The sequence below is a fragment of the Vombatus ursinus genome, unplaced genomic scaffold (assembly GCF_900497805.2).
Source record: "Vombatus ursinus unplaced genomic scaffold, bare-nosed wombat genome assembly UNPS02014802.1, whole genome shotgun sequence".
Classification (NCBI taxonomy): Eukaryota; Metazoa; Chordata; class Mammalia; order Diprotodontia; family Vombatidae; genus Vombatus; species Vombatus ursinus.
The window spans coordinates 30735946-30752362 of NW_020954580.1; the positions used below are offsets into that span (position 1 = coordinate 30735946).

The following is a 16417-nucleotide window of genomic DNA, read 5'->3' on the forward strand; positions in this document are numbered from 1 at the left end:
TGAATTTCTATGACTGAGGGGGGAACTAATCTCCACATCTTTAATCACTAAATCACAAAAATGGAGTGTCTTGGTTAAATTGTTAAATGAGCATTTCTGAAAACAAAAGGAGGGCCTTGGTATCTGAGCAATACCTCTCAGTGATAATGTGTGTTTAAAATGGTAAAACATGAAAAACGTAAGGAAATCATTCCAACTTATAATTTTTTTTTTAAGTGAGGCAATTGGGGTTAAGTGACTTGCCCAAGGTCACACAGCTAGTATGTGTCAAGTGTTTGGTCTGAGGCCGGATTTGAACTCAGGTTCTCCTGACTTCAGGGCCGGTGCTCTATCTACTGCCTAGCTGCCCCCTCCAACTTATAATTTTTAAAAGACACCTCTATACCTCCCATAATGTGGTCCATATTTTAAAAAATCATGCAAACAGCCAATACATTCACAATAATAAGCTTTTTAAAAAACCACCAGGACAGATTAAAATTAAAAACTTGAAATAAAATGTAGTGGGAACACTGGTATCATATCCAACATAATTAGCTAAAATTGTTCAATGTCTAAGTTTAATCAGTAAGAAATGATCATATTTTTGTAACACTAAGGTGAAAGCAAAGTCCTCATCTACTGTAATGCTCATAATTTGGGAGTTTGGTAGATAAGACAAACTGTACAAATATAAGCATGATAAATGGTGATTACAGATAAGGTTTTCATAAACAGTAGCAGCTGGGGGTCAGGAGAAGACAAAAGCTAATGGTATACTCCACTGTTAAGTTTTACTGCCCAAATATCTCACTTTATGCTTATCAGATATTAAAATGCACCCTGGAAAAGTAATCCTGATCTGAATTCAGCCATGAGATTGTAAATCAATTCTTTCATGATATTCAAATTTCATTCGCCATCACATCATGGTTAATAGTTGTACGGTTTACTGATGCAGGACTATTGTCATCCTCATTTGTAGGAGGCAGAAAGGCAGGTGAAAAGGGAAACAGTTTATGACATGCTGTCCGGTATTCTTCATACTGGGTATTACAGATCCCAAAGCTGCCATCAATCAGTGCCTCAAAAACTTTTGTTAAAGTCTAAAGAAAGAAGATAAAAAATATACAAATTAATTAAACATCCTCTGCCAATAAGCTGTTTAATCAAACCTATAATTAGTACACTGAGAAAACCTAGGTGAGTTCTATAGATTATATAATTAAGCACTATGTCCCTCTATTTAGGAAAATTTTTCCCTTAGAAAGACTATTAGGAATCAAATTGTAAGGCATGAGAAAAGCAACACAATTCCAAAAGTATCCTTAAGCAATGCAAAAATAAAATACAAATAACTAAAAATATAAGTGCTAAAAAAAAGCATACTTAAAACAGCTCTCTTAGAAGATTGTTTTGTATCTATAAATATGAACACAAGTTTGAAAGTTCATCTCAACAAACATTAATTCTGTACCTTTTAAGTGCAAGGTCCCCCATAAAAGTGATATTCTGCTGTCCCCTGAATATACAAAGACTGTGAGAGAGAAATACAACTTCTATCATGTTTTACCACACTAGGAAGGCTTTAAGTACTGACTAAGAGACAAATTATCCTTACTGCCTAAGGGTTAATCTAACTAGAGAAGGGCTCAGTAGCAGCAGGCTGGCCACTAAGTAAAGAATTCTCTGACCATGGTAATCCATGGAATTAAGAAAATATAAAATGGCCTCAGTCTTAGACGGTCATCTTCTTACTTCTTCAACAATAATGACAGAGTGGCAAAGAGCGAGGGGATGGAGAGGTAGGGTAGGGGGAAGAACATGAGGGGGAACACACAATTCACTAAGAGTCACAGTTTAGAAATAATCTTTAAACATTAATAAAACTATCCTCTGTGAAAACTTTATCTAATGAGAGGACACACTAAAACTGAAACACAGCAGTACTGTCATTCTCATAAATGAAACCAAAAGACACAATGGAATTCCAGCTAAATTTTTTATTACATAAAGAATGGCTCTCTGGGAGATGGCAGTAGGAAAGCAGAAGGGCTACAGAGGGATATTCTGATAACGTCAAAAGATACAAATAGGGGGCAGCTAGGTGGCACAGTGGATAAAGCACAGACCCTGAAGTCAGGAGGACCTGAGCTCAAATCCAGCCTCAGACCAAACACTTGACACTTACTAGCTGTGCGACCCTGGGCAAGTCACTTAACCCCAATTGCCTAAAAAGGGAAAAAAAGGTACAAATACAAAATTGTTTTAAAAATAAATATAACAGACAATGGGGGAGGGGGCAGAGAATTCATAGTTATATGCTCTTCTCAGCAGAGAATAAAGAAGTTAAATGAGCCAATGCACCGAAAGACAAGAAGAAACATCATTTCATGTGATACTTGGTCATCTGGCCATACAGGGCTCATGATAAGTACAAATAAAACACTGCCATGAAAGTGTGGATTATGTGTCAATATGCATGGTGGAGGGTAAAGTAAATGAATTTCACAAAGAAACTGAGAAAATTCTCCAACCTAACATATACTTTAATAGTTGGTGGCTTCAACACGAAAGTGGGCACCTGGGGAAGACAGCAAAAACTATACATGCAAAATCAAAATATGTTCCAAATAGGTATATGATGTAAACATAAAAGACAACATCATTAAAAAAAGTAGATAAGTAAGGAAGCTACATGGAGAGGGGATGTAGGGATATCTGGATAACAGGGAAACAGGTCATAGACAAACATGGGTAGAGAAGATCACAGAAGATAAAATGGGTCATTGTGATTACACAAAATTTAAAAAGTTTTGCACCAACAAAACAAATGCAGCTAAAATTATAAGGGGAACAGGAAATTGCAACAGGTTTCTCTCAAAAAGGTCATCTCCTTCTCAAGATACATATGGAACAATATCAAATTTATAAGAAAAAAGTCAATCCTCCAATTGATAAATGGTAAAGGGATACAAATAGACAGTTCTCAAAGGAAGAAATCCAAACTATCAATAGCCAAATGAAAAAATGCTTCAAATGACTAATTAGAGAAATGCAAAATAAAACAGCACTGAGGTGCCACCTCACACCCATCAAACTGGCAAAGATGACAAAAGAAGAAAATAACAAATGTTGAAGGGGCTGTGAGAAAACAAGCACATTAATTAATGCATTGTTAGTGATGCTGTAAATTGGTCCAGTTATTCTGAAAAGCAATTTGGAACTATTCACAAAAAAATCACTAAATGGTACCTTGCACCAGCAATACCACTACTAAAACTAAACCCTGAAGAGACCAAAGAAAGAGGAAAAGGACTCACGTGTCCAACAACACTATAAAAGCTCTTTTTGTGGCAGCAAAAACCTGCAACTTAAGGAGGCACTCATCAACTGGAAAACTGCTGAAGAAATTATGACATATGAATGCAACGGAATATATTGTACTTGTAAGAAATGATTAAAGAGGTGATTTCAGAGAAATCTGGGAAGACGTATGAAGTAATGCAGAGTGAAGTGAGCAGGAACAGGAAAACAATTCATGCAATAACACTGTAAAGACAAACAACTTTGAAAGACTTTGAAAGAACTCTGATAAATTCAGTGACCTACCATAATTCCAGTGAATCAATGGTGAAGCAATCAATGCAAATCCTGACAAAAAGGAGCAAAATGGTATCTTTTTGGACATGGCCAATGACAGAATTTATTTTGCTCAACTATGCAAAGGGGTTTATTGGGTTGGTTTTTCCTCTCTCAACTACATTTTCCTGTCCTGTTAAGTGACACTATTTATAACTTTCTGAATTCCCCATAATGTTGTGAAATGAGCTTGTACCTTAACCAGTCCTCATTAATCTTAGGGCTTCCCTCCAGGACTACTTCCAATTTATTCTGTATAAATAACATATTGTCATATGCAATATTTCATTTTTTATTAATTTATTTTGATTTATCAACAATCATTTCCATAAGCTTTTGAGTTTTAAATTTTTCTCTTGAGTTTTAAATTTTTCTCCCCCTCCTCCCCACTTCCCTCCTCAAGATGGCGCACAATCTGATATAGGCTATACATATACATGCCTATAAAACATATTTTCACATTAGTCATGTTGTAAGGAAGAATTAGAACCAATAGAAGGAACCATAAGAAAGAGGAAACAAAATAAAACAGAAGAAAAAAAATAGCAAATAGTATGCTCCAATCTGAATTCAAACTGCATAGTTCTTTCTTTGGATGTGGATAGCATTTTCCATCATGAGACTTTTGGAGATGTCTTAGTACTTAGCCCTTCTCTGCAATACAAGGATTTATCAAAGTTAGTCATCCCATAATGTGGCTGTTAACTGTGTACAACATTCTCCGGGTTCTGCTCATTTCATTCAGCATCAGTCCATACAAGTCTTTCCAGGTTTTTCTAAAATCCACCTGTTCATCATTTCTTATAGCACAATAGTATCTCATTACATTCATATCCCACAACTTGTTCAGCCATTCCCCAATTGATGGGCATCCCTTCAATTTCCAATTCTTTGCCACCACAAAAAGAGATGCTATAAATATTTTTGTACATGTGGGTCTTTTTCCCATTTGTATGATGTCTTTGGGATACAGCCCAAGAAGTGCTATTGCTGGGTCAAAAGATATTCATATTTTTATAGCCGTTTGGGCATAGTTCCAAATTGCTCTCCAAAATGGTTGGATCAGTTCACAACTCCACCAACAATGCATTAGTGTTCCAATTTTCCCACATCTTCTCCAACATTTATCATTTTCCCGTTTTGTCATGTTGGCCAATCTGATAAGTGTGATGGTACCTCAGAGTTGTTTTGATTTGCATTTCTCTAATCAATGGTGATTTAGAGTATCTTTTCATGACTATAGATGGCTTTAATTTCTTCATCTGAGAACTGCCTGTTCATATCCTTTGACCATTTATCAATTGAGGAATGACTTGTATTCTTATAAATTTGACTTAATTCTCTATATATTTTAGAAATGAGGCCCTTATCAGAGACACTGGTTGTAGAAATTCTTTCCCAGTTTTCTACTTCCCTCCTAATCTTGGTTGCATTGGCTTTGTTTGTGCAAAAACTTTCCAATTTAATGTAATCAAAATTATCCATTTTGTATTTCATAATGTTCTCCACCTCTTGTTCAGTCATGAATTCTTCTGTCCTCCATAAATCTGACAGGCGAACCATTCATCATATGCAATATTTCAAAGGCAAAAGAGATAGGCTTACAACAAAAAATAACTTGTCCTTTAAAACTGAGTATAATTCTACAGAGGGAAAAAACATACCTTTAATGGAATAAAGGGCTTGTAAGCATTTCTGATTAAAAGACTTGAGCTGAATAGGAACTTTGAAATAAAAAGACAAGAGTTCAAAAAATCTTAGAAAGATGAATATATTTGAGCAACTGGATGGAGCTATATGATGATGCATTACTAATATTCTAATGGAGAAAAAGAAACAAAGGTCCCTTCAGAACCTTAACATCTTCAAAGAGTACTGAGGGAATTAAGGAATAAAAACAGAGCTAGGGGTGAATTAATTTTGTTCTAAGGGTCTGAGGAGGGGAGGAAAAAGAAAAAGTTAAAAGAAAAAAAATGTGGTAAAGAGAAAGACCTTTCTATTTCTCATAGTTGGTACGTTTGGAAAGTTGAGTTTTGTGAGGAGAGAATACAGAGATGGAAGGAAAGCGTAGGAGACAGAAGGCATCATATGAAACTCACTCTTATCTAGCAGATTAAAAATTGAGAAAACACATGCACACACAATTAGTGTAAAAATACATTAAACTCAAGAGGGAAACAAGCAAAGATAGGGGAGGCAGGCTAAGAGGGAAGATAATACCAGAGAGGAACAGTCCCAACCAAATCAAACTTCCTGATCCTGAAGGAAGGCAAAGAACTAGTGTCTAATGAAGCACCTTGGATTGCCTCTTTAAAAATTGAGAAATAGGGGCAGTTAGGTGGCGCAGCGGATAGAGCACCAGTGCTGAAGTCAGGAGGACCTGAGTTCAAATCTGGCCTCAGACTAAGTACTTGACACTTACTAGCTGTGTGACCCTGGGCAAGTCACTTAACCCCAACTGCCTTAAAAAAAAAAACTGAAAAATGGCTAAATAATCTGTAGTTGTAAATGTAGTGGAATATTACTGAGCTGTAAGAAAAATTACACAAAAGAAGATTGCAGAGAATTCTGGAAAATATGAATTGACTCAGAGGGAAGTGAACAGAAGCAGAACAACTTATATAAGGACAGAAATATTGCAAAGTAAAACAACTTTCATTGACTTAATCAAAGCGATGACCAACCACATTTATAGCGGACTTAAGATAAAGTATGTTTTACTGACCTCTTGACAATCATGAAAGACTCATGGAGCATAAAGAGACAAACATTTTTTGATATGACCACTGTGTGGATTTTTTTTGCTTGACTATGTTTATTTGTTACTCAGGTTTTATTTTGGGGTGGTTTTGTTGTTGTTGTTGTTATTGTTTTGTAATCTCAGTTTTTAATTGAGAGGGGAAGGCTGGGGCAGGGAAAGAGAGGTCAGTAACAGTAATACCAAAAAAAAAGAGGGTCATTGAAAAAAAGTTTTAATGCACTGAAGAGAACAAAAGGAAGTTCAGAAGGAAATGCAGAAAAGCAGGACAATTTTGAAAGTAATGTGGAATTTATTATACACACACATATTGTTTAAAGCAAGTAGCATGAAATAGATTGCTTCATATGTTTAATCCTCTTTTAGTGTTCTTCTATATATAGGGAAATGCTCTTTTTTCGGGGGGGAGGGGAAGTCTTTAAATTCAGAACAGAAAATTTTGTTAATGGAAGAGAAAAAGGAGGGCCAATGTCTTGAGCACTGGATCTGGAATGGGATGACAAGTTTGTATAATGAGAATCTCAATGGAAGAAAGACTGCTGAACAATGGCAATAGAGAGAGAATCTGCAGAATCTGCAAATGGCAATGGGGAGCAAGTAAGTCATACGGTATACCAGAGGGTACAGCCAGTACCAGAAAGATGACAAGCGATGCAGGATCATCCAAAGGGAGGCAGGTCTCAGTGAGTGTGAGAAAACAGAAAGAGTAAAAGAGGAACAGGTCAAGAGATATATGGAAAAACACACAGACATTTAGTTTGCATCACTTATAAACATGAAAGTTTACCTTCACATTTTTATCTTTTACATTTTCATCCAACCTAGTGGCAATAGCAATTGCTTTCTCTTGTCTTGATTCATCTAGGAAATACATCATTTTAGCACCTAAAATCACAAAATGTAAACACATTTAAAGATAAGTATAAGACACATGATCTTTTGATTTCTTTTATAAATATATTATCCAAATCACCAGTAGTCTAGTACGGCTACCTTGGTGTTCAAGTCCCAAAGTTGTTTCCATTAAGCAAGCAGTACAAACCAAGATTTTTACCAATTTAATTAAACACAGATTTTACCCTACACTTTCCTTCTCCCATAGTCTCTAAATAATTATTTTAGTATTGGTTAAATGGAAATATTCATAAAGAACTCTGAAATAATTTTTTAAATCTCTATCTACATTATTTGGACACATATAGACCATGTCAGGTATGCTGTAGGGTGATTTTTTTTTCAGGTATGGATGGGTTGGACTAGATGTCCACTGAAGTTCCTTCCAAATCTAAAATTCAGTGATTCTGTGACCACCGGGCTACCAATTTAATAGCCTAAAAAAGTAATTTGCTAAGTAGTATCCCAATGACTTTAAAGTTACTGTATCTATAAGAGATATTTAGCTCACTAGATTCTGAAACTAAAAAAATTATAGCAAGCTTACCTGAAAGTAGATGCCGAAGAGAGGTAGCATTATGTTTGAGAAATTCTTCATTAAAACTTTCCAAATCTTTGTTAACAAAGATTTTCTGCATTTCTTGGGTTAGGACTTTGTTCACTATTTCTGGGAGATTACTATGATTAGACACTGAAAAAAAAGTTTATCATTAATTAAAATCTCCTTAGGTTTATCTCAACCTTCTCTCTCTCTCTCTCTCTCTCCCCCCCTCTCCCCCCCCACCCCCCGTATAATAAGATAACAAGAGTAGTGCTAGACTTAGAATCACCAGCTTCTGGATATATTGATATATACATACCCACATATATATATGTATGCATATTTATAAACAAACACGTTATAAATTTATTGCTATTCTTTAAGAAACACAAAGGGAAACATAAGTAATAAAACTATTTCTCACTTAATAAGTTTGTATTAAAGATACTTAATTTTGAGCCAATAGCAGTGTATGTGGTGTGTCCCAGTGGATAGAGAGCCAGCCTCTGAGTCAGAGAGATCTCAAACATATTGGCTGTGTGACCCTACAGACTGCTTAACCTCCTGGAGCCCATGCAGCTTTATCCAACCATAAATTGCAAAGCTGGTGCTGAATTGTACTAGGAGAGGGAGTTTTGTCACCGGAGTCACCCATATCAATGAAATCACAGGTCTATCTATGCCCCCTACCTGCCACTACCACTATTTTCTATATTCTAGTATTTGTCTTGTGGATGTATTTTTATTTAGCCACAAACTATTTCACTCAGAGAAAAATCTAGGAGTAAGAAAAGTGTGAATAGTATTCATTATACTTACCAGATCTAGAGAATTTAATTAAACACTCATGTAGCCATGGGTTATTACGGTTAATAGCAAAAGCTCTTTTGACCGACTGCAACATTAACAAAAATTTTCCTGTATCATAAAATTAAAGAAAATCATTCAGAATATTTTATTTTTTTGTTGCATTTTAATTAAGTAGTCTTTCCTCCCCACCTCCCAGAGTACTCAGTTTATTATTATTATTATTATTATTATTATGAACATATAACAAAACTAACTATGGAAGACAAATAGGCAATTCTGAATCAGAAAAAGAGTTTTCTTGATTCTTCACTCTGAACAGCAACTATTTTAAAATGGTATTCAACAATTCTGGGCAAGTATTAGAAAAACAACTAAAAATAATAAATTCATTATTTTCAACTTCTTAATCTAAAAAAATAAATCCATGAATATATTTTCTTTAGTTACATTGGTAACTAAAATGGGGACAAAACAACTATTTATATTTATCAATCCAAATACAATTTCAAAATAATCAACTTCTTTTAGCCCATCTTCCTAAGCTGTTCCCAATGATACTGCATTTGTTGCATGTCTAATACTCTCTAAAGTCAACTGAAACATTTTTAGTCAAATAATCTTCACTTGTCTTTAATATGAGAGATGAGTATTCAAGTAATTGGTATTGATATCTCTTAAAAACTATCTGAGGAGCAGCTAGGTGGCATAGTGGATAGAGCACCGCCCCTGGATTCAGGAGGACCTGAGTTCAAATCCGGCCTCAGACACATAATATTTACTAGCTGTGTGACGCCCAGTCCTGGAATACCTAAGAGCTTTACTCATTGAAAATCATACTTTGCTATCTTTCAATTAAACTATGATCTCATCATTGGGGATACTGCTTTCAATAATGCAGATCACAATCCGTCCATGTCTTCCCATCCTATGCAACTCTTGTACATATCACCTCAAATCTGGGGTGTACCCACCTAGGTTTCTTAACACTGAGTGGAAATCAACAGAGCACTTGCGTTAGCCACTGGATATTTCTCACTCTAGCTACATGATCAGTCTTTCTTTTTCCAATCATGTTTTTCTGATGGCATCCTTTGCCACTTCTCCTACTATAATATAATGTTTATAATGCTAAAATATATAACATACATGTTATGTGCTTTAAAATGTAATGCTCAAGCTGACTATTCTCTCTTTCACTGACTACTATGTAATTTTTAACTTCAGGCTTTGTTTCAGAATAAAGCTTAGGTTCAATTTTTAAAATCTGCACAATTTTCCAAAGGCAATCCCCTCCAATGCAATACTGGGTCTCATCATCCATACAGAATTTCTGTCTAAGGTGCATGTACTTATGTACAAGTTCAATGGGTTGCCCATCCAACTATATATCAATATGGAAATAGATATTCTTTACCTCCTTGGATTTTCCTGTGTAATTCAGAAAAACTTATGTGAGATTATGAGTCTCAATTAGGCAGATCTGTAACACTCCAACACCTGATGAGATTAACAGTATCATCCCCAAAATGGCACTTCTAGAGGATACTATTAGACAAAGGAAATCCCTCAACAAGTGCTTCATGCTGAAAATCCTCCATCACAGTGGCAAACACCCCTTAGAAAGCAATTAGCACTAATTCTGACATGTATCCTATTACGGGTGCTGATCTAAAGTACTGTAATATTTTAATTAAGCAGTTATATTATGATAAACTGCTTAATCAATTTACATGATGATAACCCTAAAACATAGTTTAAAATAATGCAGCACAGACATGACTTCCTATGAAACCACCCTGGCAGATAAACTAGCCTAATGTAAAATAATCAAGATAGCTTTTTTTTTTCCTTAAACAAAACATGCTGGGAAGAGAGTTTAAGAACCACAGTTACAAAACAAAAGATAGTCTTAATATCCCAGCACTGTTAATCACATACATATCTTTGAACACAGAACTATAAGACCTAATGGTAGTATACATACAGTCTAAAACTTTTAACAAATGACAGTTGCAAAAATATAATAAAATTTGTAAATCAGTCTTCCAATTTCCCCAAAGATTAGCAGTGAGGAACAACAATAATCTGATATTCAGATAGGTGAACCAGTGTTAGCTTGCAGACTCTTCAAATTTAAAGTCTGCCAAATCTAGGTGAAGTTAGCTCAAATGGCCTTGAAAAAAATATTTTCATATAACATTGGGGTACAAACCCCAAAGAAGGCTTAGTGGATTTCTGTGCTCCATATTCCCTAATATTTGAATTCCACATCTCAATAATTTCCCACAGACAGTAACAGAGTTGAACCCATACATGTCCTAAAATGATCTTAATCATAACAGGAAGCATTTCTGTTGCAAAGCAGAATTTGGAAGTAGTAGTAGTATAGACAGGGACCAAGCCCCTTTTTCTGGATGATTAAGTGATATCAAATGAGTTCTGATGGTTGTCTGAAGTATCTCTGGCACAGAGTGAGCAAAACGTCTTAACCTGAAGGGAATAGTGGGAGGTGCTTGAAAGTGGAGTGACTACAATTTCTGAGTTGGGTGGCAGCTGAATATTTCTGAGAATCAATAGAGGGGCAGTAACAAGACTTGGCTAATATCCATTAAAAGAGTAGGGATGAGAGAGGAATTCATGTTGGAAAGCAGGGGAATTTCTTCTAAGTTACTGGGAAAAAAAATCATTGAGAATAATTTCTTTCCTAGGCCTTGACAAATTGGGATGAGGGAAGTTATATAAACAGTAGAGATAGATGCTGGCCTGAATAATGGCGAAAAACCCAAGGACTAGATCCATAGGACCATAAAGATGACAATGGAATACTGGGCTGAAGTCTTAGTTCTGAACTCAATAATGATTATTCCCATTACTATGACATTCATTTTAATCAAAAGTTATGAATAAGTATACTATTTCAACATTCCAACAGAAAGGACATACTAATCAGGCTCTGCTAATTTGGATACAACAAATAATCCAAAGCAAACATCCTTATGCCAACTCCATAGTCCATGCGATAATCATTTTCTATGATGAAGCATCTGATTACATAGTTTGTAGATAATTTCCATTTGCTAATTCACTTGAAAAGCTAAACTATAGACATTTTTGCTTATTGCTCCCTAGTGTTTTTTGTCCCTCACTTCTTCCCACTTAAAAGAATTTTTGCCAAAAAAAAAGAAAAAAAAACCTAACTAAATTCCTAAGCAATATATTAAAGAGAACTGAAGAAGATAACTTAAGTACTACTCTGAGTTCTATAGTTTAGGACAGCCATTGGAACTCATCCAAAGGAGGGTGACTACTAAGTATCCTGATCAGGTCACATGAATGAGAATGGTTATAGAATTGGTAATGTTTAGCCCTGAGGAAAGAAGATTTGAGTTGACATAATACCTATCATCAAATATGGTTAAGACTGGCAAATGAAAGAGACTTATACTATATGGTACCAGGGGTGGAACTAGGACCAATGGGTAGGAAAGTAGATTTCTGCTCAACCTAAGTTAGAAATGTCCAAAAGAACAATGTGCTGCCTCACAAAACAGTGAGTGCTCCACTGAGGGTGTTCAAGTACAGGCTGGATAACCATTCTGGAGTACTGTTGTAAAAAGGAATCATATGACAGGTAATAAATACATTGGATAAAGTGATTGCCACTGGCTAAGATCTCTATGAATGTGAAAAATTCATTTGGATCTGGGACCTCATAGATCTGGATGTTTTCTCTAGCAACAAAAATAACAAGCAACCCATCCATGCACACCCATCCTATGGGACTCTTAACCATATTTTCTCATAAGTTTACCACAGGAGGTCTATCCAATGCGCTGAAGGTCTCCCTTTTTTTGTGTGTGGAAATTCTAGGGTACCAGTGGAATATGCTGGCTGTTTATACCATTATCTCTTCTTATCATACATTTCCCTGACCGCATTTTTTACTTGGGTTCTTCTTTGAAATTTTTCATTGGTAATATGTTGCAACTTGCTCACACCTACCATGAACTTCTCCATAGCTCTCTGCATGATAATCATTTTCAACTCTTCAGTCTTATTCCAATCCCTCATTGTAGTATGAAGATGACTCCGAGTTCTCAAAGATTACAATAGCAAAATGTAAGCTCTGGGAGGCCCCAGCAGGTTATAAACCATTGAGTATGGCTCTGATATATTAAGTCTGGTTTTTGAGGAATGATCTAACTATAAGTACAAAAAGCCTCATCACCAGGCTGGACACTCGGTAATTAATTCTTTGGCCATGGCAATCCACAAAACTAAAATGTGAAAATGGATAAAAATGGTAAATATGTGTGGTTCCTAAAATAACCAATGATTCAAACTAAAAGAAAAAAAGTTTTAAGTCACCTTACCTTTTCTAAAGTATATTTCAAATGCTAAAAGATGAGTGTTTATGTTATCAGCAAGAAGAGTCTTAAGTGGTATAAGGAACTTGATAGCTTCTTCTAATGGATTTTCTACCTGTTTTAAAAGGAAAGTCAATGTCATTTAAAACATAGCGCTAAGAACTGATCTTATGTCCTCTTTTATCCTTTTTAACATCAGTCATTTTTCTTCGTGCTCTCTTTTGCCACTCTGAACCCTTGTTTTCAACCAACTGATACAGCGGCATACTAACACCACATACAACTTTCTCCATTCAGAGATCCCCATCTTTTTTTGAAGAAAAGGGAGATGTCTCATCCTGTTCTCCTGAACCAAGATTTTCCAATTCAATTAATCTAATTAAAATTATTTTACAAGTTCTTATCTACACTACTGTAGTCTTATGTATATTGTTCACTTGGCTATGCTTTCTTTGTTCTGCATCACTGTTGACAAATCTCTAAATGTCTCATTCTTTGTTTCTTATGGCACAAAATTCTATTACATTCATATGCTACAATTCAGATTTTTCCCAACTGACAGGCACCGGTTTTGTTTCCAGATTTTTGAGATCACATAAAGTGCTTCTGTGAATATTTTGCTATACATGGGGCCTTTCTTTCAATGCTCTGGGTTAGCAGTAAGATTGCTAGGTCAAAGGGTTGTTGACTTCCTTCTTCCTCCTGAGGTCTCTATGGGTTTTCGAACCACCATTCTCTCCAAGTTTTCCTACCTGTCTGACAGCTCCTTCTCACTCTCCTTTGCTGGCTTGTCATCTGTAACATGTTCTGTAACTATGTGAATACCACAAGGCCCTGTCCCGGACGCTCTTCTCTTTTCTACACTTTCTCACTTGATGATTTCATCAATATCATTAACTGTCATCTCTATGTAGATGACCCCCAAGTATTTATTTACGGCTTGAACTTCTCTCCTGAGATCCAGAAGCACATGACCATCTATCTGTCTGCTGGATATTTCTACTGTATATCTCAAAGACATTTCAAATTCAACATGTCCAAACCAAAACTCATTTTCATTCCTTCCAGACTTCCCCTATGTAGAATTTCCCTATTTCTATCAAAGGCACCACCATTCTTCCAATCTCCAAGGTTTGTAACCTCAGCATTGATTCAATCCTACTCTCATCCTATCTATCCAATCAGCTGATAAACCTCTAGCATTTGACCTCTTTTCTCTATTCACAGAGCCTTCACTTGAATTTAGGACCTTATCACTTCTCATCTAGAATAGCCTCATAATTCGTTTCTGTGTTTCAAGACTCGGGTCCCTTTGCTAATCCACTCCACACAGCTGTCAAATAGATTTTCCTCAAGTACAAGTCTCCCCCCAACCCCCACCTCAATAAACTCCAATGGCCCCTTATTACCTCTAGGTTCATATAAAAACTTCTCTGCCAGGCTTTTAAAGCACTTTAAACTTGGTCTCAATCTAACTTTTCAGCCTCATTATACATTACCCCCTTTAGCACACTCTATGATGCAAACTGGCCTTTGTACTGTTCTCATATGTGACACTTTACTTTCCATCTCTGTGACTTTACCCTGGCCACTCCCCATACCTGAGAATATCTCCCATACCTCAACCATAGCCCCACAGAAGTCCTAACTTCCTTCTAGACTAAGCTCAAGCACTGCCTTCTACTACATGAAACCTTTCTGGATCTTCTTCACTCCTAAAATGCTAGTGCTTTCCCTTCCTAAACTACTTTCTATTTGTTTTATTTCTTTACTTACATACATGTGTCCATGTTGTCTTCCTTGAGAGCTAGGACTGTCATTTTTGTCTTTTGTTTCCTCAACATAATACCTGGCACACAGGTCATATTTAACAAATGCCTGTTGAGAATGGCTCCAAAAAAGAAATATGAAAAGATACCCCCACTCCACTCCTTTGTACAAATGGTTAAGTCCACAGCTATGGAACACTGCATATTCTCAATGTGTATGATCGATTTTGTTGATGTTCCCCCCCCTTTTTCCCCTTCTTTTTACTTTTCTTTAAAATTTTAGTATTTGTTATATGGGATGGCTTTCTGAGAGAGGGGAGGAAATTCTGGTGAGATACATACATACATATATATATATATGTATATAGAGTTTTTTTTTTATGCTTGTGATTGAATGATTGATCTGTAATGTCTGTTTAAAATATAAGTACTAATGAAACAGCTGTATGAGATTCCAACTTTATACTGGTCTGGAAAGTTTTACCTGTGTAGATAATTAAAACAACTGGATAATAGCACTTAGGAGGCTGTGTGTTGTTCCAGATCTTAATGCAATCAGCAGTATCATTAATAATAATAATAACTAACATTTACAGTACTTTAGGGTTTGCAAAACACTTTATAAATATTATCTCATTTGATCCTTACAACAATCCTAAGAGAGAGCTGCTAAGAGTATTATCTTCATTTTACAGATGAGGAGACTGAGGTAGATAGAAGTCAAATGACCTGCCCATGAGTAACACAGTTAGTGAGTGTCAGAGGCTGGATCTGAACTCAGGTTTTCCCAACTCCCTGGTCCAGTGTTCCAGCCATGAAGCCATCTAGCTGCCTCTACAAAAATGAGATCCCTCTTCCCTTTGGACTATGCACTGGGCATGCTTCACAATAGTGGCAAATACCTTCACTGAGATTATGTCAGTGTCTCCTTTGATATTAATAATTAGGGGACTGAATAAAGTTATTTCCATTTTTACAAATTTCATGGCATCCTGTATGATTTCAGCACATACACAAAAAATATCTTGTTACAGAGTGCCTCTAAAGGAATTTTTTCCTCTAATGAATCAAATTTTTTTATAAACATACACAAAGAGAAAAGTCTTACATTGTCTGAACCTTCCAGGCAACTGTGACTAAAAAGATGTGATGTGACTTCTGTAAAAATCTGTTCCTTTCTACTATCTTCAATCAAGGATACCCTTAATACATGTTTTCCCATGTATCTACTCTTAAATGCTTGTTGATTGATATGTAAATCATTCTCAACAATGTTGCAGATAGGATCAAATAAACCCATGAACTATAGATACTATTTTCACTAACCGCTTTTTTTAAAGTAAAAAAACAAAGTGCATGATTTTGCCAAGTGTTCAGTATTCCTCCCTTTCAGATGCCTTGAGAATCAATTCTCCAATACCCTCAAAATGGTGTCACCTCTGGCATGGACTCATTTTGTATATACTTGTTTTAGTCCAGCTACCCTTGTCCTCTTCTTCTCTTTCAGCACCATTTCTACTTGCCCGTGGAACACTAAGGGAACTGTGAGATGGAGCCTTCATATTTGAATCCTGCCATCCTTATTCTGAGAAATGTTTTACACCCGTTAAGCTTCCTTACCAACTGTTGGCTTATCTTTTTTCAATATCTGTTTTTT

General features: G+C 35.8%; 1 protein-coding gene across 1 annotated transcript in view; it reads right to left on the reverse strand.

Moving 5' to 3' along the window:
• Nucleotides 1-305: 305 nt before the first annotated feature.
• NAA16 (N(alpha)-acetyltransferase 16, NatA auxiliary subunit) overlaps nucleotides 306-16417 on the reverse strand; it is an 82799-nt gene continuing 66687 nt past the window's right edge. Inside the window, 5 exon segments of the mRNA XM_027873458.1 lie at nucleotides 306-1085; nucleotides 7167-7264; nucleotides 7821-7964; nucleotides 8634-8732; nucleotides 12998-13106. Coding sequence (XP_027729259.1) covers nucleotides 885-1085; nucleotides 7167-7264; nucleotides 7821-7964; nucleotides 8634-8732; nucleotides 12998-13106 — 651 coding nt within the window. The 3' untranslated portion in view covers nucleotides 306-884.